Source organism: Nerophis ophidion, linkage group LG24 (genome assembly GCF_033978795.1).
Source record: "Nerophis ophidion isolate RoL-2023_Sa linkage group LG24, RoL_Noph_v1.0, whole genome shotgun sequence".
In the NCBI taxonomy this organism is placed as follows: Eukaryota; Metazoa; Chordata; class Actinopteri; order Syngnathiformes; family Syngnathidae; genus Nerophis; species Nerophis ophidion.
In genome coordinates, this window is record NC_084634.1 from 10,866,387 (window position 1) to 10,891,450 (window position 25,064).

Genomic DNA, 25,064 nt, shown 5'->3' on the forward strand with positions numbered 1-25,064 from the left:
GGACCTCCCACAAGTCGCCCAAGTATGCATTCATTTTACTGAATATCTTTGTTGCGCCCCACGAAGTGGTTGTACTCTAAGTCTTGTATATAATACACAACGTGCATGTTAGTTGTAGCTTTTTATCAGCACATATAGAGTTGTTGAAATCACCATGTGAAATCGCTAATGCTAATCAGCAGCACGTAAATAGCGCATCCAAATTAGCATCTAGCATTAGCATCTAGCTTGCGCATTTTCAAAGATGGAGCCTTACTTTTGAGTGCTTTCTATCGAGCATGCTTAGTGTTTTGGAATTTTTACTATTCAATGGAGAAATGTCCAGAGACTAACGTATTTATTTGGGATCTCAAGCAAAATTAGTTTACCCAAAAGAAAGTTTTTCGTTGCTACAGAAAGAAAGAAGGAGAGGAAGAAGAAACGAGAGAGAGTGAGACCAGTATTGCTTTTGGGAATCAGAGGAGGCTTTGGCAAAGTGTTCTGTCTCCTGGTGAGGGGTTGAATGGCGCATCCAAAATTAGCATCAAGCTAGCGCATTTTTCAAAGGTGGAGCCTTACTTTTGAGTGCTTTCTATCAAGCCTGTTTGCTTTGTTGGCAGGGTGTTTTGGAATTGTTTCCTATTCAATGGAGAAATGTCCAGAGAGAACTTACGTATTTATTTGGGATCTCAAGCAAAAAAAATAAAGTTTTTCGTTGCTACAGAAAGAAAGAAGGAGAGGAAGAAGAAGCGAGAGGGAGTGAGACAAAGAACTTCCAAATATTTTATTGATTTTGGGAATCAGAGGAGGAAAGACTGGAGGTAGTTTGGGCAAAATGTTCTGTCTCCTGGTGGGGGGTTGAATGGCGCATCCAAAATTAGCATCAAGCTAGCGCATTTTTCAAAGGTGGAACCTTACTTTTGAGTGCTTTCTATCAAGCCTGCTTGCTTTGTTGGCAGGGTGTTTTGGACTTTTTTTTCTATTCAATGGAGAAATGTCCAGAGAGAACTTACGTATTTATTTGGGATCTCAAGCAAAATTAGTTTACCCAAAAGAAAGTTTTACGTTGCTACAGAAAGAAAGAAGGACAGGAAGAAGAAGCGAGAGAGAGTGAGACAAGTATTGCTTTTGGGAATCAGAGGAGGAAAGACTGTAGGGAGTTTGGGCAAAGTGTTCTGTCTCCTGGTGGGGGGTTGAATGGCGCATCCAAAATTAGCATCAAGCTAGCGCATTTTTCAAAGGTGGAGCCTTACTTTTGATTGCTTTCTATCAAGCCTGCTTGCTTTGTGGGCAAGGTGTTTTGGAATTGTTTCCTATTCAATGGAGAAATGTCCAGAGAGAACTTACGTATTTATTTGGGATCTCAAGCAAAAAAAATAAAGTTTTTTGTTGCTACAGAAAGAAAGAAGGAGAGGAAGAAGAAGCGAGAGGGAGTGAGACAAAGAACTTCCAAATATTTTATTGATTTTGGGAATCAGAGGAGGAAAGACTGGAGGGAGTTTGGGCAAACTGCTCCGTCTCCTGGTGGGAGGTTGAATGGCGCATCCAAAATTAGCATCAAGCTAGCGCATTTTTCAAAGGTGGAGCCTTACTTTTGAGTGCTTTCTATCAAGCCTGCTTGCTTTGTTGCCAGGGTGTTTTGGAATCGTTTCCTATTCAATGGAGAAATGTCCAGAGAGAACTTACGTATTTATTTGGGATCTCAAGCAAAATTAGTTTACCCAAAAGAAAGTTTTTCGTTGCTACAGAAAGAAAGAAGGAGAGGAAGAAGAAGCGAGAGGGAGTGAAACAAAGAACTTTCAAATATTTTATTGATTTTGGGAATCAGAGGACGAAAGACTGGAGGTAGTTTGGGCAAAGTGTTCTGTCTCCTGATGGGGGGTTGAATGGCGCATCCAAAATTAGCATCAAGCTAGCGCATTTTTCAAAGGTGGAGCCTTACTTTTGAGTGCTTTCTATCAAGCCTGCTTGCTTTGTTGGCAGGGTGTTTTGGAATTGTTTCCTATTCAATGGAGAAATGTCCAGAGAGAACTTACGTATTTATTTGGGATCTCAAGCAAATTTAGTTTACCCAAAAGTAAGTTTTACGTTGCTACAGAAAGAAAGAAGGAGAGGAAGAAGGAGCGAGAGAGAGTGAGACAAGTATTGCTTTTGGGAATCAGAGGAGGAAAGACTGGAGGGAGTTTGGGCAAAGTGTTCTGTCTCCTGGTGGGGGGTTGAATGGCGCATCCATAATTAGCATCAAGCTAGCGCATTTTTCAAAGGTGGAACCTTACTTTTGAGTGCTTTCTATCAAGCCTGCTTGCTTTGTTGGCAGGGTGTTTTGGATTTTTTTTTCTATTCAATGGAGAAATGTCCAGAGAGAACTTACGTATTTTTTTGGGATCTCAAGCAAAATTAGTTTACCCAAAAGAAAGTTTTTTGTTGCTACAGAAAGAAAGAAGGACAGGAAGAAGAAGCGAGAGAGAATGAGACAAGTATTGCTTTTGGGAATCAGAGGAGGAAAGACTGGAGGTAGTTTGGGCAAAGAGTTCTGTCTCCTGGTGGGGGGTTGAATGGCGCACCCAAAATTAGCATCAAGCTAGCGCATTTTTCAAAGGTGGAGCCTTACTTTTGAGTGCTTTCTATCAAGCCTGCTTGCTTTGTTGGGAGGGTGTTTTGGAATTGTTTCCTATTCAATGGAGAAATGTCCAGAGAGAACTTACGTATTTATTTGGGATCTCAAGCAAATTTAGTTTACCCAAAAGAAAGTTTTACGTTGCTACAGAAAGAAAGAAGGAGAGGAAGAAGGAGCGAGAGAGAGTGAGACAAGTATTGCTTTTGGGAATCAGAGGAGGAAAGACTGGAGGGAGTTTGGGCAAAGTGTTCTGTCTCCTGGTGGGAGGTTGAATGGCGCATCCAAAATTAGCATCAAGCTAGCGCATTTTTCAAAGGTGGAGCCTTACTTTTGAGTGCTTTCTATCAAGGCTGCTTGCTTTGTTGGCAGGGTGTTTTGGAATTGTTTCCTATTCAATGGAGAAATGTCCAGAGAGAACTTACGTATTTATTTGGGATCTCAAGCAAAATTAGTTTACCCAAGAGAAAGTTTTATGCTGCTACAGAAAGAAAGAAGGACAGGAAGAAGAAGCAAAAGAGAGAGAATGAGACAAAGAACTTTGAAATATTTCATTGCTTTTAGGAATAAGAGGAAGGATAGATGGATTTTGGGCAAAGGGTCCTGTCGCCTGGGAGGGGGAGGAAAATGGTTAAAGGGGAACATTATCACCAGACCTATGTAAGCGTCAATATATACCTTGATGTTGCAGAAAAAAGACCATATATTTTTTAAACCGATTTCCGAACTCTAAATGGGTGAATTTTGGCGAATTAAACGCCTTTCTGTTTATCGCTCTTGCAGCGATGACGTCAGAACGTGACGTCGCCTAGGTAATAAAGCCGCCATTTTCATTTTCTCAAACACATTAGAAACGGCGGGTCTAAGCTCTGTTATTTTCCGTTTTTTCGACTATTTTTTGGAACCTTGGAGACATCATGCCTCGTCGGTGTGTTGTCGGAGGGTGTAACAACACTAACAGGGAGGGATTCAAGTTGCACCACTGGCCCGAAGATGCGAAAGTGGCAAGAAATTTCCCGCCAGACCCCCATTGAATGTGCCGGAGTGTCTGCGCATTTTACCGGCGATGCTAAGGCAAACATGGCACAGAGATGTATGGATAACCTGCAGATGCATTTGCAACGATAAAGTCAACAAAATCAGAGTTTTGTGGATGTTGTTGACTTATGTGCTAATCACACATATTTGGTCGCGCATGACTGCCAGCTAATCAATGCTAACATGCTATTTAGGCTAGCTGTATGTACATTTGAAAGTAGATACCCATATTTAATGCGAAACAAACACTTACCAATGGACGGATTTAAGTTGCTCCAGTGTCACAAGATGCGAAAGTCCTGATCGTTTGGTCCGCACATTTTACCGGCGATGCTAACGCAGCTATTCGGCCATGCTATGGCCAAATAGCATCAATACCTATTCGCTCAATAGCTTCAGTTTCTTCTTCAATTTCGTTTTAGCTATCTGCCTCCATACTCCAACCATTTGTTTCAATACATGCGTAATCTGTTGAATCGCTTAAACCGCTGGAATCAGAGTCTGAATCTGAGCTATGTCGCTATATCTTGCTGTGCTATTCGCCATTGTTTGTTTACATTGGCAGCACTGTGTGACGTCACAGGAAAATGGATAGTGGCTTCGAAGATAGCGAAAATAAGGCACTTTAAAGCTTTTTAAAACTTGAGTTTATACCAAAATGGATACATGGATGATACAGCAGAGGATTGGGAGAATGTCATGTAGTCAGATGAAACCAAAATAGAACTTTTTGGTGTAAACTCAACTCGTCGTGTTTGCAGGAAGAAGAATACTGAGTTGCATCCCAAGAACACCATACCTACTGTGAAGCATGGGGGTGGAAACATCATACTTTGGGGCTGTTTTTCTGCTAAGGGGACAGGACGAGTATTCCGTGTTAAGGAAAGAATGAATGGGGCCATGTATCGTGAGATTTTGAGCCAAAACCTCCTTCCATCAGTGAGAGCTTTGAATGGTTGACCAAATACTTATTTTCCACCATAATTTACAAATAAATTATTTAAAATTCCTACAACGTGAATTCCTGGATTATTTTTTTCACATTCTGTCTCTCACAGTTGAAGTGTACCTATGATGAAAATTACAGACCTCTGTCATCATTTTAAGTGGGAGAACTTGCACAATCAGTGGCTGACTAAATACTTTTTTGCCCCACTGTATATTGATGCATGCTTGGTTATCGTTTAAACAATTGCGACGACGACTTTCAACTGAGTTTGTTTTTTAATGATTTCTGCTGGTTTCAACGAAAAAAATGTGCCTTGGCTCAAAAAAAAGGTTGAAAAACACTGATGTAATGAATGTGTCCAAGCAGAAGTGTGTGTATTTACACGTACAGTAAGAGTTACATCATTGCTAGCCCCACTGCCCCCACCCCCACCTTTGAACAATTCTCCCCTTACTCCCCCCCGACTCGAGCCCCCACAAAAAAAGAGGCGCACACGCCCTGCGCTAACTGATTGTCTCAAACCCCCCCCCCCCCCCCCGCCCCGCAGGACAATACAAGGAGCTGACGGCCCTCCCCCCCGCATCCTCGCTCGGCGCTCCCATTGGCCGAGACTCCTGGATGCTGGCAGAGTCTCCCGCCAATGGGATGCCCGCTAAGTGATGTCATGGAGGCAGCGGTGATGCTGTTGCCGATGCTGAATCCGTGCTGCCAGACGAGGGGAAGCAACGTCGGCGCTCCGACATCAGCGAGACGAGACGCTCAGAGGGGGGTAAGTCTTACGTCATGGCGCCGTTCCACACTGAATGCCTCCTATTATTATTATTATTATTACTATTAGTATCATGCATGATTTAAGAGGAGTGATGATGCGGTTCCTGCTAACGAGGGAGGGAGGGAACCCGAAATATATATTATTTATTATTCATGTTCCGCTTTGTGTCTGCTTCGAGTGAATGTTTGTGCCGCAACATAATTGTGATTATATATTTATATATATGTATATATATGCGTGTATACACAAACTGTTTACATATATACATAAATATGTATGATATATATATATATATATGCATGTATATGTGTATATATGTGTGTGTATTCACATACTGTATACATATATGTATACATATATACATAAATATATATATGTTTAGATATATATATATATATGTATATAAATATGCATGTATACAAAGTATTTGTGTATATATATGTACATACATATATATGTGCATATGTGTATATATACATATATATGTACGTATATATGTATGTGTGTATATATGTATGTGGTGTGTATATATATATACATGCATATAAACACACATACAGTGAATATATATTTCTATATATGTATATATGTGTGTGTATATACAAACTGTATACATATATATATATATATATATATATTTATATATATATACACACACATAAATATATATATATGTTTAGATATACATATGTGTATATAAATATGCATGTATATACAGTATTTGTGTATATATATATGTACATACATACATATATATGTGCATATATACATATATGGTGTGTATATATATATATACATGCATATAAACACACATACAGTGAATATATATTTCTATATATGTATATATGTGTGTGTATACACAAACTGTATACATATATACATAAATATATATATATATATGTATACACACACACATAAATATATATATATGTTTAGATATACATATATGTATATAAATATGCATGTATATACAGTATTTGTGTATATATATGTACATACATACATATATATGTGCATATATACATATATATGTATGTGTGTGTGCATATATACATATATATGTACGTATATATGTATGTGTGTGTGTGTGTATATATATGTATATGTACATACATATATATGTGCATATGTGTATGTATACATATATATGTACGTATATATGTATGTGTGTATATATGTATGTGGTGTGTATATATATATATATATATATATATATATACATGCATATAAACACAAATACAGTGAATATATATTTCTATATATGTATATAAGTGTGTATACACAAACTGTATACATATATACATAAATATATATATATATATATATATAAATATGCATGTATATGTGTATATATGTGTGTGTTCACATAATGTATATACATATATATACACACATAAATATATATATATGTTTAGATATACATATATGTATATAAATATGCATGTATATACAGTATTTGTGTATATATATATGTACATACATATATGTGCATATATACATATATATGTACGTATATATGTATGTGTGTGTGCATATATACATATATATGTACGTATATATGTATGTGTGTGTGTGTGTGTGTGTGTGTGTATATATATATATATATATATATATATATATATATATATATATACTATACAAACACATTTGGAATTTTATAAGGTAATGATTGGACATTACTTTAGTATACGGGACTATCATAACTTTGGAGGTGGGGACAACCCTGACAAGCACTCGATCTATCGTATTACCATTGTGATGCGTGGGTTCATTTATTATTTGTGTAAGACCACAGCTATCAATTATAGTCCGGAGTGCTACGCACGGAGGGTCCAATGGGGTATTCATATGGATATTAAAGTCCCCCCTTATAATTATTTTAACAATTAAAAATTAAAAGCCATATTACAAACCTTGTTTCCATATGAGTTGGGAAATTGAGTTAGGTGTAAATATAAACGGAATACAATGATTTGCAAATCCTTTTCTACCCATATGCAATTGAATGCACTACAAAGACAAGATATTTTAAGTTCAAACACATAAACTTTTTTTTTTTGCAAATAATAACTAACTTAGAATTTCATGGCTGCAACACGTGCCAAAGTAGTTGGGAAAGGGCATGTTCACCACTGTGTTACATCACCTTTTCTTTTAACAACACTCAATAAACATTTGGGAACTGAGGAAACTATTTTTTGAAGCTTTGAAATTGTAATTCTTTCCCATTCTTGTTTTATGTACAGCTTCAGTCGTTCAACAGTCCGGGGTCTCCGCTGTCGTATTTTATGCTTCATAATGCGCCACACATTTTCGATGGGAGACAGGTCTGGACTGCAGGCGAGCCAGGAAAGTTCCCAATCAGCCTGCACACCTGTGGGATGTTCCAAATAAGTGTTTGATGAGCATTCCTCAACTTTATCAGTATTTATTGCCACCTTTCTCAACTTCTTTGTCACGTGTTGCTGGCATGAAATTCTAAAGTTAATGATTATTTGAAAAAAAAAAAAGATAATCAGTTTGAACATAAAATACGTTGTCTTTGTAGCATATTCAACTGAATATGGGTTGAAAAGGATTTGCTAATCATTTTATTCCGTTTATATTTACATCTAACACAATTTCCCAACTCATATGGAAACAGGGTTTGGACATACAGATAGTGTGTCATGAGATATAAATTGAATTATGAGGACTTAAAAAAAACTAAAGCTCAAATATACCTACAAATGAGGCATAATGATGCAATACGTAAATACAGTTAGCCTAGATAGCATGTTAGCATTGATTAGCTTGCAGTCATGCAGTGATAATATTTCAGGTAATAAATGATTTTCAAGGTAAAAGTTGATTTTCAAGGAAAAAATGATTTTCATGGTAAAACTTCATTTTCAAGGCAAAAAAATACTTTCAAGGTAAAAGTTTATTTTCAAAGAAAAAAATTATTACCAAGGTAAAAGTTGATTTTCAAGGAAAAAATATATTTTCAAAGTAAAAGTTGATTTTCAAGGAAAAAAATGATTACCAAGGTAAAAGTAGATTTTCAAGGAAAAAAATATTTTAAAAGAAAAAAATTCAAGGTAATAAATGATTTTCAAGGTAAAAGTAGATTTTCAAGGAAAAAAAAAATTTTCAAAGTACAACTTGATTTTCAAAGAAAAAAATGATTATCAAGGTAAAAGTTTATTTTCAAGGAAAAAAAATATTTTCAAGGTAAAAGTTGATTTTCAGGGAAAAAAATGACTTTCAAGGAAAAATAATATTTTTAAGGTAAAAGTTGATTTTCAAGGAAAAAAATATTTTCAAGGTAAAACTTGATTTTCAAGGAAAAAAAATATTTCAAGCTAAAAGTTGATTTTCAAAGAAAAAAATGATCATCAAGGTAAAAGTAGATTTTCAAGGTAGAAGCAGATTTTCAAGGAAAAATAATATTTTTAAGGTAAAAGTTGATTTTCAAGGAAAAAAATATTTTCAAGGTAAAACTTGATTTTCAAGGAAAAAAAATATTTCAAGCTAAAAGTTGATTTTCAAAGAAAAAAATGATCATCAAGGTAAAAGTAGATTTTCAAGGTAAAAGTAGATTTTCAAGGAAAAATAATATTTTTAAGGTAAAAGTTGATTTTCAAGGAAAAAAATGATTATCAAGGTAAAAGTTGATTTTCAGGGGAAAAAAATATTTTCAAGGTAAAAGTTGATTTTGAGGGAAAAAATGACTTTCAAGGTAAAAGTTGATTTTCAAGGAAAAAAAATATTTTAAAAGAAAAAAAATATTTAAGGTTATAAATGATTTAAAGTAAAAGTTGATTTTCAAGGAAAAAAATTATTTTCAAGGTAAAACTTGATTTTCAAGGAAAAAAAATATTTCAAGGTAAAAGTTGATTTTCAAAGAAAAAAATTATCATCAAGGTAAAAGTAGATTTTCAAGGTAAAAGTAGATTTCCAAGGAAAAATAATATTTTGAAGGTAAAAGTTGATTTTCAAGAAAAAAAAATATTTTCAAGGTAAAAGTTGATTTTCAGGGATAAAAAAATGACTTTCAAGGTAAAAGTTGATTTTCAAGGAAAAAAAAATATTTTAAAAGAAAAAAAATATTTAAGGTTATAAATGATTTAAGGTAAAAGTTGATTTTCAAGGAAAAAAAATATTTTCAAGGTAAAAGTTGATTTTCAAGGAAAAAAAATATTTCAAGGTAAAAGTTGATTTTCAAAGAAAAAAATTATCATCAAGGTAAAAGTAGATTTTCAAGGTAAAATTAGATTTTCAAGGAAAAATAATATTTTGAAGGTAAAAGTTGATTTTCAAGGAAAAAAAATATTTTCAAGGTAAAAGTTGATTTTCAAGGAAAAAAAATATTTTCAAGGTAAAAGTTGATTTTCAGGGAAAAAAATGACTTTCAAGGTAAAAGTTGATTTTCAAGGAAAAAAAATATTTTAAAAGAAAAAAAATATTTAAGGTTATAAATGATTTAAGGTAAAAGTTGATTTTCAAGGGAAAAAAATATTTTCAAGGTAAAACTTGATTTTCAAGGAAAAAAAATATTTCAAGGTAAAAGTTGATTTTCAAAGGAAAAAATTATCAAGGTAAAAGTAGATTTTCAAGGTAAAAGTAGATTTTCAAGGAAAAAAAAATATTTTCAAGGTAAAACTTGATTTTCAAGGAAAAAAAATATTTCAAGGTAAAAGTTGATTTTCAAAGGAAAAAATGATCATCAAGGTAAAAGTAGATTTTCAAGGAAAAAAAATATTTTCAAGGTAAAAGTTGATTTTCAAAGGAAAAAATGATCATCAAGGTAAAAGTAGATTTTCAAGGTAAAAGTAGATTTTCAAGGAAAAAAAATATTTTCAAGGTAAAAGTTGATTTTCAAGGAAAAAAAATATTTTCAAGGTAAAAGTTGATTTTCAAGAGAAAAAAATGCCCAGAACCCTTGCAGCACTAACTCTTCCGGGATGCTACAATAGATAGTACCTTATTGATTCCTTCAGGAAAATTAAAAATATATACACCCCCCCCCCCCCCCCCCCACTACCACCAAACCCCGCCCCTGGTTTTGGTGTTGTCATTACTGCCACACGTGGTGGAAGAGTGTATTACAACCGAGGACCGCCACCAAGAAAGGGATTTTACTGTGGCGTGCTCTGTGTGCAGACTGAGGAGGATCTCCGGCATCCTTGGAAAGCAACACGAGCAGCGAGAAGATGACTCTGGCAGGTAAGAAGCGGCGCCGAAAAATTGCCGGGTGCGTGTCTGACGTTCCTCACCGTGCTCCTCCCAAGCCTACAAGGAGAAGGTGAAGGAGCTCCCCCTGGTGTCCTTGTTCTGCGCCTGCCTGCGGCCACAGAGCCTGGACAAGGCCTCCTACAAGGCGGAAGGTGAGAGTCCTCGGGAGCGCGCGGCGTTGAGCCGGCGTCACGCCAACGTGTTTGTGGTCCTGCTCAGATGCGGTGGACCTGGGTCTGTGCGCCATGAAGGACGTGGAGGTGATCGAGCTGAACAAGAGGGCGTCCGGTCAGGCCTTCGAGGTCATCCTCAAACCTCCGTCCTTTGACGGCCTGCCGGACCTCAACGCGTCCGTGCTCCCGCGCCGAGACCCCAGCCTGGAGGAGATCCAGAAGAAGCTGGAGGCCGCCGAGGAGCGCAGGAAGGTCAGTCATGTGACTCACAAGGTTGAGACCAAAATCCTTGTGAGCCAATTCCAAAGTGTGATTAATCTAATTGAATTTATTAATTTTTTTAAATAGTAATAATAATAATAAAAAAAAAAAAAAAAAAAGGAATGTAAACAAAATAATCTAATTGGAAATGTTTCAATTGACAGCACTTATATTTTTTTAGTATTTGGACCAAATATGAATGTGTTAACGTATAAATAAAAACATACAACACAGATATTGCAGCCTTGCGTATTGACCAATACTGATATCGATCTGATACGATATCAGCACGAAACCCGAACCCGCTTATTATGAACCGTCTGGAAAGGGACTTATGCTGTCTTTAAGTTGAAGGGGAGTGGTATTTGTCTGGTGCTCACAACAGTTTAAATTGAATGGGTTGAATTTGCAGCTCTGGGGGTAGTTGTTTATTCAATTCACCCCCCCTCAAAAAAAATCAAACAAAAGGAAGACATATAAAAATGAAACATACCGTTAAAGTACATGATGAAAGAAGCGGAAAGAAGGTTAAAAAACGGAAATTAAATGATGGCGGACACATTTGTTTCTGGATACTTTCTATTACACGTCTGCCTTGGAGACTTTGAATGTTTAGGTAATGTGCACTTATAAATATTTGATACTTGTTTATATTGACAAATGTCGCCTTTTATTTATTACCCATGTCTAGCTTATGTGCTATTGTGTGCTTTGCTGTTGTGTAGCTGTCAGCTCCTACTAGCCGGTGGCCTAGCATGTTTACCTTTTGTAAATGACTCGAGTAAAATAGAAAAAAATTGCGTGTTAATTGGAGGATGTTTAGATGTTAACTCACTGTCCAGCTTTGTACAAGTAAACACTCTGCAGGACTGCTTGTATCGCACATGATTTCACACATTTGCAAACACTCCTCCGGATTGCTTGTATCACACATAATATCACACACAAGTAAACACGCTGCCGGACTGCTTGAATCACACATGATATCACACACAAGTGAACATGCTGCAGGACTGCTTGTATTGCACATGATATCACACACATGAGTAAACATACTTTGGGACTGCTTGTATCGCACATGATGTCCCACCCAAGTAAACACGCTGTCGGACTGCTTGAATCGCACATGATATCACATACAAGTAAACACTCTGTATGACTGTTTGTATCGCACTTGATATCACACACAACAACTTTCCGGACTGCTTATATCGCACATGATATCAAACACAAGTAAACACTCTGTATGACTGCTTGTATCGCACATGATATCACACACAAGTAATCACTCTACAGGACTGCTTGTATCACACGATATCACACACAAGTAAACACTCTGCAGGACTGCTTGTATTGCACATGATATCACACACAAGTAAACACATTGCAAGACTGCTTGTATCACACATGATATCACATCCAAGTAAACACTCTGCAAGACTGCTTGTATCACACATGATATCACACACAAGTAAACACTCTGCAAGACTGCTTGTATCGCACATGATTTCACACATTTGCAAACACTCCTCCGGATTGCTTGTATCACACATAATATCACACACAAGTAAACACGCTGCCGGACTGCTTGAATCACACATGATATCACACACAAGTGAACATGCTGCAGGACTGCTTGTATTGCACATGATATCACACACATGAGTAAACATACTTTGGGACTGCTTGTATCGCACATGATGTCCCACCCAAGTAAACACGCTGTCGGACTGCTTGAATCGCACATGATATCACATACAAGTAAACACTCTGTATGACTGTTTGTATCGCACTTGATATCACACACAACAACTTTCCGGACTGCTTATATCGCACATGATATCAAACACAAGTAAACACTCTGTATGACTGCTTGTATCGCACATGATATCACACACAAGTAATCACTCTACAGGACTGCTTGTATCACACGATATCACACACAAGTAAACACTCTGCAGGACTGCTTGTATTGCACATGATATCACACACAAGTAAACACTTTGCAAGACTGCTTGTATCACACATGATATCACATCCAAGTAAACACTCTGCAAGACTGCTTGTATCACACATGATATCACACACAAGTAAACACTCTGCAAGACTGCTTGTATCACACATGATATCACACACAAGTAAACACGGTGCAAGACTGCTTTCAAATGCAGATGATATGGCAAACAAGTAAACACTCTGCAGGACTGCTTGTATCGCACATGATATCACACTCAAACACGCTGCAGGACTGCTTGTAGCGCACATGATATCCCACAAAAGTGAACATGCTGCAGGACTGCTTGTATCGCTCATGATATCACACACATTAGTAAACAATCTTCAGGAGTGCTTGTATCACACATGATGTCCCACACAAGTAAACACGCTGTCAGACTGCTTGAATCGCACATGATATCACATACAAGTAAAAACTCTATAGGACTGCTTGTATCGCACATGATATCACACACAAGTAAACACTTTCCGGACTGCTTGTATCGCACATAATATCCCACACAAGTAAATACGCTGCCAGACTGCTTGTATCGCACATGATATCACACACAAGTAAACACTTTGCAGGACTTCTTGTATTGCACGATATCACACACAACCAAACACTCTGCAAGACTGCTTGTATCGCACATGATATCACACACAAGTAAACACTCTGCAAGACTGCTTGTATTGCACATGAAATCACACACAAGCAAACACTTTGCAGGACTGCTTGTATTACACGATATCACACACAACCAAACACTCTGCAAGACTGCTTGTATCGCACATGATATCACACACAAGTAAACACTCTGCAAGACTGTATTGTACATGATATCACACACAAGTAAACATGGTGCAAGACTGCTTTTATTGCAGATGATATCACACACAAGTAAACACTCTGCAAGACTACTTGTATTGCACACGATATCACACACAAGCAAACACTTTGCAGGACTGCTTGTATTACACGATATCACACACAACCAAACACTCTGCAAGACTGCTTGTATCACACATGATATCACACACAAGTAAACACTCTGTATGACTGCTTGTATCGCACATGATATCACACACAAGTAAACACTCTGCAGAACTGCTTTAATCGCATATGATATCACACACAACCAAAGACTTTGCAAGACTGCTTGTATCGCACGATATCACACACGAACACGCTGCAGGACTGCTTGTATCAAACATGATATTTACATGTGTGTGATATCATGTGCGCTAAAAACAGTCCTGCAGAGTGTTTACATGTGTCTGATATAATGTGTAATACAAAAAGTCCTGCAGAGTGTTTGCTTGTGTGGGATATCATGTGTGATACAAGCAGTCCTGCAGAGTGTTTGCTTGTGTGGGATATCATGTGCGATACAAACAGTCCTGCAGAGTGATTACGTGTGTGATATCATGTGCGATACAAGCAGTCCTGCAGTGTTTATTCGTGTGTGTCATAACACGTTAGGATACAAGCAGTCATGCAGTGTTTACTTGTGTGTGATATCATCTGCGACACAAGCAGTCCTGCAGAGTGTTTACTTGTGTGTGATATCATCCGCGATACAAGCAGCCCTGCAGAGTGTTTACTTATGTGTGATAACATCTGCGATACAAGCAGTCCTGAAGAGTGTTTACTCGTGTGTGATAACATCTGCGATACAAGCAGCCCTGCAGAGTGTTTACTTGTGTGTGATAACATCTGCAATACAAGCAGCCCTGCAGTGTTTACTTGTGTGATAACATCTGCGATAAAAGCAGCCCTGCAGAGTGTTTACTTGTGTGTGATAACATTTGCGATACAAGCAGCCCTGCAGAGTGTTTACTTGTGTGTGATATCATGTGTAATACAAAAAGTCCCGCAAAGTGTTTACTCTTGTTTGATATCATGTGCGATACAAGCAGTCCTGCAAAGTGTTTGTGTGTGATAACATCTGCGACACAAGCAGCCCTGCAGAGTGTTTACTTGTGTGTGATATCATCTGCGATATAAGCAGCCCTCAGAGTGTTTACTTGTGTGTGATATCATGTGTAATACAAAAAGTCCCGCAAAGTGTTTACTTGTGTGTGATATCATGTGCGATACACGCAGTCCTGCAAAGTGTTTACTTGTGTGTGATAACATCTGCGACACAAGCAGCCCTGCAGAGTGTTTACTTGTGTGTGATAACATCTGCGACACAAGCAGCCCTGCAGAGTGTTTACTTGTGTGTGATAACATCTGCGACACAAGCAGCCCTGCAGAGTGTTTACTTGTGTGTGATATCATCTGCGATACAAGCAGTCCTGCAGAGTCTTTACTTGTGCAAAGCTGGACAGCCAGTTAACATCTAAATTTCCTCCAATAAACACACCTTTTTGCTTCTATTTTACTCAAGTCATTTACAAAAAGTAAACATGCAAGGCTATAGGCTACGAGGAGCTGGCAGCTACACAACAGCTAAGCACACAATAACCCACAAGCTAGACATAGGTAATAAATAAAAGGTGACATCTGTCAATACAAACAAGTATCAAACAATTCTAGCTGAATATTCATACAAAGTCTCCAAGGCAGTAAAAGAAAGTAACAAACGTATTGCATCATTCGATTTACTGTCATGAGCTTAACGATTTTGGAAAAAAAATATTTCCACTCCACTTCACCTTAAAGACAGCATAAGTCCACTCTAGATGGTTAATAATATATATGTTTTGTTTTGTTTTCATAACTAGCAATTTTCTCTGTTTGACTCATTTCACTTGATCAATGCTTGATAATACAAGTATGTAGGATTCCTGCTGATATCGAATGGAATCAATGTCGGTATCGGCCGATGCGTTAGGTTTCGACGTCGGAACAGTGAAGTTTCCATGCAGGAAGTTTTCCATCTTGTCCCGTGTTTTTGCGTGCGTGCTCAGTGCCAGGAGGCGGAGCTACTGAAGCACCTGGCGGAGAAGCGGGAGCACGAGCGCGAGGTGATCCAGAAGGCCTTGGAGGAGAACAACAACTTCATCAAGCACGCCAAGGAGAAGCTGGAGCAGAAGATGGAGGCCAACAAGGAGAACCGGGAGGCCCTGCTGGCGGCCATGTTGGAGAGGCTGCAGGAGAAGGTATGGCGGGGCGTCCGCACTTTCAGTTTCACTTTCGTAATGAGCACGGGGAATTATTAGTGCAGCGGACGCGTGAAATCTGCATTTTTCATCAAACAAGCTGCTTTTTACCTGCTTGTATGCATTAATTATGACTTATTGTCTGCTTATGAATAAACATTATTGTTAGCCTTCTTACGGGTAGGCGATACAGCGATACCAAGTGATATCAATATGATGCCGTCTCGCAAACGGATACCCGGTCGCATCTTTTGTGCTGCATAAATGTTAATCAGATATCATTATCAGCAGAAAAATCAACACCCATTGGATGTGGTATCAAATTTTCATGGTCGATATCATTGTAGTCACAAACAAATTTGCTACAATATCTTTTCATAATTTTAAGAAATGCAGGAGAAAATGGATCATCTCTTTGTTGAAAACTTAGACGCATTTCTTCGAAATGTAAACCCTTGTTTAATTTTTTTATTTACAGTTATTGATTTATGCTCAGCATTTTACATAAATAGATATTTTTTCTAACTGTCTCTTTTATTCCCGGAAATATATCAAAGCAGCAAAAAGTCTTGAAACACATTTTGATTGTGCCCAAAATGTTTGGCATTGACTGTAAAATGCATATTTGTGGGCGATACTAAATGATATGGTAACGATATGATGTAAATACAGAGAAAATAAATCAATATTACAGTGATCAGGTCATTAATACATCACTGATCAGATCAATACTATGTCAGTGTAATATAATATAAATATAATACATCATTAATTAGATTAATAGTACTCACTGATGAGATCAATAGTACGTCATTGATCAGATCAATAATACGTCAGTGATCAGATGAATAGTACGTCACTGATCAGATCAATGTTATGTCAATCGGATCAATAATCACCAGTGATCAGATCAATGTCAGTGATCAATAATCACCAGTGATCAGATCAATGTCAGTGATCAAATCAATAATATGTCGATGATCAGATCAATAATGCATCATTCATGAGGTTAAAAAAAATAGCATATTCTATTATGTATGATTTTCCTACAAAAGTAAAATAATAGATAGAAAAATATATTTTTTCAATATTTTGTGACGTCGCAGAAGCTTTGGAGTAAAAATGGTGAGTGAAGGAAGTAATGTCGTATTTGTGTGTGACATTTACTACGCCCCCTAGTGGACCAATGATGTCTTCCAGTGGACCAATGGTGTCCTCTGTTACTGATTATGTGACATTTACTACGCCCCCTAGTGAACAATGATGTCATCTCTTACTGATCATGTGTGACATTTACTACGCCCCCTAGTGGACCAATGATGTCTTCCAGTGGACCAATGGTGTCCTCTGTTACTGACGATGTGACATTTACTACGCCCCCTAGTGAACAATGATGTCATCTCTTACTGATCATGTGTGACATTTACTACGCCCCCTAGTGGACCAAATGGTGTCTTCTGTTACTAATTATGTGACATTTACTACGCCCCCTAGTGGACCAATAATGTCTGTTACTGTTCATTTGTGACATTTACTACGCCCCCTAGTGGAACAATTATGTCTTCTGTTACTGATCATGTGTGACATTTTCTACGCCCCCTATTGGACCAATGGTGTCTTCTGTTACTGATCATGTCTGACATTTACTACGCCCCCTAGTGGACCAAATGGTGTCTTCTGTTGCTAATTATGTGACATTTACTACGCCCCCTAGTGGACCAATAATGTCTGTTACTGTTCATTTGTGACATTTACTACGCCCCCTAGTGGAACAATTATGTCTTCTGTTACTGCTTATGCGACATTTACTACGCGCCTTAGTGAACAATGATGTCATCTCTTACTGATCATGTGTGACATTTACTACGCGCCCTAGTGGACCAATACTGTCTGTTACTGTTCATGTCTGACATTTACTACGCCCCCTAGTGGACTAATGGTGTCTTCTATTACTGATCACGTGTGACATTTACTACGCCCCCTAGTGGACCAATACTGTCTTTTACTGTTCATGTCTGACATTTACTACGCCCCCTAGTGGACTAATGGTGTCTTCTGTTACTGATCATGTGTGACATTTACTACGCCCCCTAGTGGACCAAATGGGCTCTTCTGTTGCTGATTATGTGACATTTACTACGCCCCCTAGTGAACAATGATGTCATCTCTTACTGATCATGTGTGACATTTACTACGCCCCCTAGTGAACAATGATGTCATCTCTTACTGATCATGTGTGACATTTACTACGCCCCCTAGTGGACCAAATGGTGTCTTCTGTTACTAATTATGTGACATTTACTACGCCCCCTAGTGGACCAATAATGTCTGTTACTGTTCATTTGTGACATTTACTACGCCCCCTAGTGGAACAATTATGTCTTCTGTTACTGATCATGTGTGACATTTTCTACGCCCCCTATTGGACCAATGGTGTCTTCTGTTACTGATCATGTCTGACATTTACTACGCCCCCTAGTGGACCAAATGGTGTCTTCTGTTGCTAATTATGTGACATTTACTACGCCCCCTAGTGGACCAATAATGTCTGTTACTGTTCATTTGTGACATTTACTACGCCACCTAGTGGAACAATTATGTCTTCTGTTACTGCTTATGCGACATTTACTACGCGCCTTAGTGAACAATGATGTCATCTCTTACTGATCATGTGTGACATTTACTACGCGCCCTAGTGGACCAATACTGTCTGTTACTGTTCATGTCTGACATTTACTACGCCCCCTAGTGGACTAATGGTGTCTTCTATTACTGATCACGTGTGACATTTACTACGCCCCCTAGTGGACCAATACTGTCTTTTACTGTTCATGTCTGACATTTACTACGCCCCCTAGTGGACTAATGGTGTCTTCTGTTACTGATCATGTGTGACATTTACTACGCCCCCTAGTGGACCAAATGGGCTCTTCTGTTGCTGATTATGTGACATTTACTACGCCCCCTAGTGAACAATGATGTCATCTCTTACTGATCATGTGTGACATTTACTACGCCCCCTAGTGGACCAAATGGTGTCTTCTGTTACTGATTATCTGACATTTACTACGCCCCCTAGTGGACCAAATGGTGTCTTCTGTTACTGATTATCTGACATTTACTACGCCCCCTAGTGGACCAATAATGTCTGTTTCTGATCATGTGACATTTACTACGCCCCCTAGTGGACCAATGGTGTCTTCTGTTACTGATTATGTGACATTTACTACGCCCCCTAGTGAACAATGACACCATCTCTTACTGATCATGTGTGACATTTTCTACGCCCCCTAGTGGACCAATGGTGTCTTCTGTTACGGATTATGTAACATTTACTACGCCCCCTAGTGGACCAATGGCGTTTTCTGTTACTGATTATGTGACATTTACTACGCCACCTAGTGAACAATGATGTCATCTCTTACTGATCATGTGTGGCATTTACTACGCCACCTAGTGAACAATGATGTCATCTCTTACTGATCATGTGTGGCATTTACTACGCCCCCTATTGGACCAATGGTGTCTTCTGTTACTGATCATGTCTGACATTTACTACGCCCCCTAGTGGACCAAATGGTGTCTTCTGTTACTAATTATATGACATTTACTACGCCCCCTAGTGGACCAATAATGTCGGTTACTGTTCATTTGTGACATTTACTACGCCACCTAGTGGAACAATTATGTTTTCTGTTACTGCTTATGCGACATTTACTACGCCCCCTAGTGAACAATGATGTCATCTCTTACTGATCATGTGTGACATTTACTACGCCCCCTAGTGGACCAAATGGAGTTTTCTGTTACTGATTATCTGACATTTACTACACCCCTAGTGGACCAATAATGTCTGTTACTGTTCATTTGTGAAATTTAGTACGCCCCCTTGTGGACCAATTATGTATTCTATTACTGATTATGTGACATTTACTACGCTCCCTAGTGAACAATGATGTCATCTCTTACTGATCATGTGTGACATTTACTACGCTCCCTAGTGGACCAATGGTGTCTTCTGTTACTGTTCATGTGAGGCATTTACTACGCCCCCTAGTGGACCAAATGGTGTCTTCTGTTACTAATTATGTGACATTTACTACGCCCCCTAGTGAACAATGACGTCATCTCTTACTGATCATGTGTGACATTAAATACGCCCCCTAGTGGACCAAATGGAGTTTTCTGTTACTGATTATCTGACATTTACTACGCCCCCTAGTGGACCAATGATGTCTGTTACTGTTCCTTTGTGAAATTTAGTACGCCCCCTAGTGGACCAATTATGTCTTCTATTACTGATTATGTGACATTTACTACGCCCCCTAGTGAACAATGATGTCTTCTCTTACTGATCATGTGTGACATTTACTACGCCCCCTAGTGAACAATGATGTCATCTCTTACTGATCATGTGTGACATTTACTACGCCCCCTAGTGGACCAATGGTGTCTTCTGTTACTGTTCATGTGTGACATTTACTACGCCCCCTAGTGAACAATGATGTCATCTCTTACTGATCATGTGTGACATTTACTACGCCCCCTAGTGGACCAATGGTGTCTTCTGTTACTGATCGTGTGTGACATTTACTACGCCCCCTAGTGGACCAAATGGTGTCTTCTGTTACTGATTATGTGACATTTACTACGTCCCCTAGTGGACAATGATGTCATCTCTTACTAATCATGTGTGACATTTTCTACGCCCCCTAGTGGACCAATGGTGTCTTCTGTTACTGATCATGTGTGACATTTACTACGCCCCCTAGTGGACCAATGGTGTCTTCTGTTACTGATCATGTGTGACATTTACTACGCCCCCTAGTGGACCAAATGGTGTCTTCTGTTACTAATTATGTGACATTTACTACGCCCCCTAGTGAACAATGACGTCATCTCTTACTGATCATGTGTGACATTAAATACGCCCCCTAGTGGACCAATGGTGTCTTCTGTTACTGATCATGTGTGACATTTACTACGCCCCCTAGTGGACCAAATGGTGTCTTCTGTTACTAATTATGTGACATTTACTACGCCCCCTAGTGAACAATGACGTCATCTCTTACTGATCATGTGTGACATTAAATACGCCCCCTAGTGGACCAATGGTGTCTTCTGTTACTGATCATGTGTGACATTTACTATGCCCCCTAGTGGACCAATGGTGTCTTCTGTTACTGATCATGTGTGACATTTACTACGCCCCCTAGTGGAACAATTATGTCTTCTGTTACTGCTTATGCGACATTTACTACGCGCCTTAGTGAACAATGATGTCATCTCTTACTGATCATGTGTGACATTTACTACGCCCCCTAGTGGACCAATGGTGTCTTCTGTTATTGATCATGCGTGACATTTACTACGCCCCCTAGTGAATCAATGGTTTCATCTGTTACTGATCATGTGTGACATTTACTACGCCCCCTAGTGGACCAATGGTGTCTTCTGTTACTGATCATGTCTGACATTTACTACGCCCCCTAGTGGACCAAATGGTGTCTTCTGTTACTAATTATATGACATTTACTACGCCCCCTAGTGGACCAATAATGTCGGTTACTGTTCATTTGTGACATTTACTACGCCACCTAGTGGAACAATTATGTTTTCTGTTACTGCTTATGCGACATTTACTACGCCCCCTAGTGAACAATGATGTCATCTCTTACTGATCATGTGTGACATTTACTACGCCCCCTAGTGGACCAAATGGAGTTTTCTGTTACTGATTATCTGACATTTACTACACCCCTAGTGGACCAAATGGTGTCTTCTGTTACTAATTATGTGACATTTACTACGCCCCCTAGTGAACAATGACGTCATCTCTTACTGATCATGTGTGACATTAAATACGCCCCCTAGTGGACCAATGGTGTCTTCTGTTACTGATCATGTGTGACATTTACTATGCCCCCTAGTGGACCAATGGTGTCTTCTGTTACTGATCATGTGTGACATTTACTACGCCCCCTAGTGGAACAATTATGTCTTCTGTTACTGCTTATGCGACATTTACTACGCGCCTTAGTGAACAATGATGTCATCTCTTACTGATCATGTGTGACATTTACTACGCCCCCTAGTGGACCAATGGTGTCTTCTGTTATTGATCATGCGTGACATTTACTACGCCCCCTAGTGAATCAATGGTTTCATCTGTTACTGATCATGTGTGACATTTACTACGCCCCCTAGTGGACCAATGGTGTCTTCTGTTACTGATCATGTCTGACATTTACTACGCCCCCTAGTGGACCAAATGGTGTCTTCTGTTACTAATTATATGACATTTACTACGCCCCCTAGTGGACCAATAATGTCGGTTACTGTTCATTTGTGACATTTACTACGCCACCTAGTGGAACAATTATGTTTTCTGTTACTGCTTATGCGACATTTACTACGCCCCCTAGTGAACAATGATGTCATCTCTTACTGATCATGTGTGACATTTACTACGCCCCCTAGTGGACCAAATGGAGTTTTCTGTTACTGATTATCTGACATTTACTACACCCCTAGTGGACCAATAATGTCTGTTACTGTTCATTTGTGAAATTTAGTACGCCCCCTTGTGGACCAATTATGTATTCTATTACTGATTATGTGACATTTACTACGCTCCCTAGTGAACAATGATGTCATCTCTTACTGATCATGTGTGACATTTACTACGCTCCCTAGTGGACCAATGGTGTCTTCTGTTACTGTTCATGTGAGGCATTTACTACGCCCCCTAGTGGACCAAATGGTGTCTTCTGTTACTAATTATGTGACATTTACTACGCCCCCTAGTGAACAATGACGTCATCTCTTACTGATCATGTGTGACATTAAATACGCCCCCTAGTGGACCAAATGGAGTTTTCTGTTACTGATTATCTGACATTTACTACGCCCCCTAGTGGACCAATGATGTCTGTTACTGTTCCTTTGTGAAATTTAGTACGCCCCCTAGTGGACCAATTATGTCTTCTATTACTGATTATGTGACATTTACTACGCCCCCTAGTGAACAATGATGTCATCTCTTACTGATCATGTGTGACATTTACTACGCCCCCTAGTGAACAATGATGTCATCTCTTACTGATCATGTGTGACATTTACTACGCCCCCTAGTGAACAATGATGTCATCTCTTACTGATCATGTGTGACATTTACTACGCCCCCTAGTGGACCAATGGTGTCTTCTGTTACTGTTCATGTGTGACATTTACTACGCCCCCTAGTGGAACAATGGTGTCTTCTGTTACTGATCGTGTGTGACATTTACTACGCCCCCTAGTGGACCAAATGGTGTCTTCTGTTACTGATTATGTGACATTTACTACGTCCCCTAGTGGACAATGATGTCATCTCTTACTAATCATGTGGGACATTTTCTACGCCCCCTAGTGGACCAATGGTGTCTTCTGTTACTGATCATGTGTGACATTTACTACGCCCCCTAGTGGACCAAATGGTGTCTTCTGTTACTAATTATGTGACATTTACTACGCCCCCTAGTGAACAATGACGTCATCTCTTACTGATCATGTGTGACATTAAATACGCCCCCTAGTGGACCAATGGTGTCTTCTGTTACTGATCATGTGTGACATTTACTATGCCCCCTAGTGGACCAAATGGTGTCTTCTGTTACTAATTATGTGACATTTACTACGCCCCCTAGTGAACAATGACGTCATCTCTTACTGATCATGTGTGACATTAAATACGCCCCCTAGTGGACCAATGGTGTCTTCTGTTACTGATCATGTGTGACATTTACTACGCCCCCTAGTGGACCAATGGTGTCTTCTGTTATTGATCATGCGTGACATTTACTACGCCCCCTAGTGAATCAATGGTTTCATCTGTTACTGATCATGTGTGACATTTACTACGCCCCCTAGTGAACAACGATGTCATCTCTTACTGATCATGTGTGACATTTACTACGCCCCCTAGTGGACCAATGGCGTTTTATGTTACTGATTATCTGACATTTACTCCGCCCCCTAGTGGACCAATAATGTCTGTTACTGTTCATTTGTGACATTTACTCCGCCCCCTAGTGGACCAATTATGTCTGTTCATGTGAGGCATTTTAGTGGCGGGGAGGCTTCTGACTTCAATTTAAATACTCGTAAATTGAGGTCTTACTGTATTTACAATTAGGGATAAATATCAATATTAGTATCGATCCGATACTGACACTACCTTTGCTATCGATATCATAGTCAGATCGTTCAAAAGCCTGATAGGGCTGATGAATAATAAATATCAATTATGTTTTAGTTGTCTAGTTTCCAAATGTTCATGAAAGCACCGTCATTGATACCAATGTACGGACGACCACAAAAGGATCAACACCGTATCGTATCAACATATCAAGAGTGTATTGACGATCACGAAAGGATCAATAAAGTCACGACGTCTGCTCCACAGGACAAACACGCAGAGGAGGTGCGCAAGAACAAGGAGCTGAAGGAGGAGGCCTGCCGATAAAAGCACCGCTTCAAAAGAGCCGAATAGAGGAGCGGGAGGAGGATTAAAAAGATGATTTTGGTTTGTTTTTGTTTGTTGTTTTTTTTCTCGCGAGAGGAAAAGAGTACAGGGAAGAAAACGGGAAGTCAAAACCGCTCAAAGGAAAACGTCATTATTTCTAATGTTGAAACAAGTCGACTTGTGATATTTAGCTGGCGTGTAATAAGCATAATACTTGCAGTACCAACACTTTGTAGGGCGCAACGTAACACATTCAGCTACTTCCGAGTTCGACAACACACCATAGATACAGCACTGCCATTTAATGTCTCGGAAGTGCAACTGCATTGCAAAAGAGACTCAAAAATAAAATAAAACTATTCTTTTTAAACGTTAAATACATTTAAAAAATGCATTTTATTATCCAACAATTAATATTTATCAACACACAAAGTACCCAAAATTGAGAAACC

At 38.7% G+C, this 25,064-nt stretch overlaps 1 protein-coding gene across 1 annotated transcript; it reads left to right on the top strand.

The window, feature by feature from the left end:
- Positions 1-5,253: 5,253 nt before the first annotated feature.
- stmn4 (stathmin-like 4) lies at positions 5,254-24,680 on the top strand. Its single transcript, XM_061886540.1, has 6 exons — positions 5,254-5,349; positions 10,498-10,560; positions 10,626-10,721; positions 10,789-10,994; positions 15,915-16,106; positions 24,553-24,680. The coding sequence occupies exons 2-6, from the start codon at positions 10,548-10,550 to the stop codon at positions 24,610-24,612; spliced, it is 567 nt and encodes a 188-aa protein (XP_061742524.1). The 5' UTR covers positions 5,254-5,349; positions 10,498-10,547; the 3' UTR covers positions 24,613-24,680.
- The last annotated feature ends 384 nt before the right edge of the window (positions 24,681-25,064 follow it).

Bases quoted from the DNA above. Each gene is read 5' to 3' on its own strand.
- stmn4 (XM_061886540.1), top strand. The intron at 10,995-15,914 runs GTCAGTCATGTG...GTGCGTGCTCAG, and splicing joins CCGCCGAGGAGCGCAGGAAG to TGCCAGGAGGCGGAGCTACT. The intron at 16,107-24,552 runs GTATGGCGGGGC...TCTGCTCCACAG, and splicing joins TGGAGAGGCTGCAGGAGAAG to GACAAACACGCAGAGGAGGT.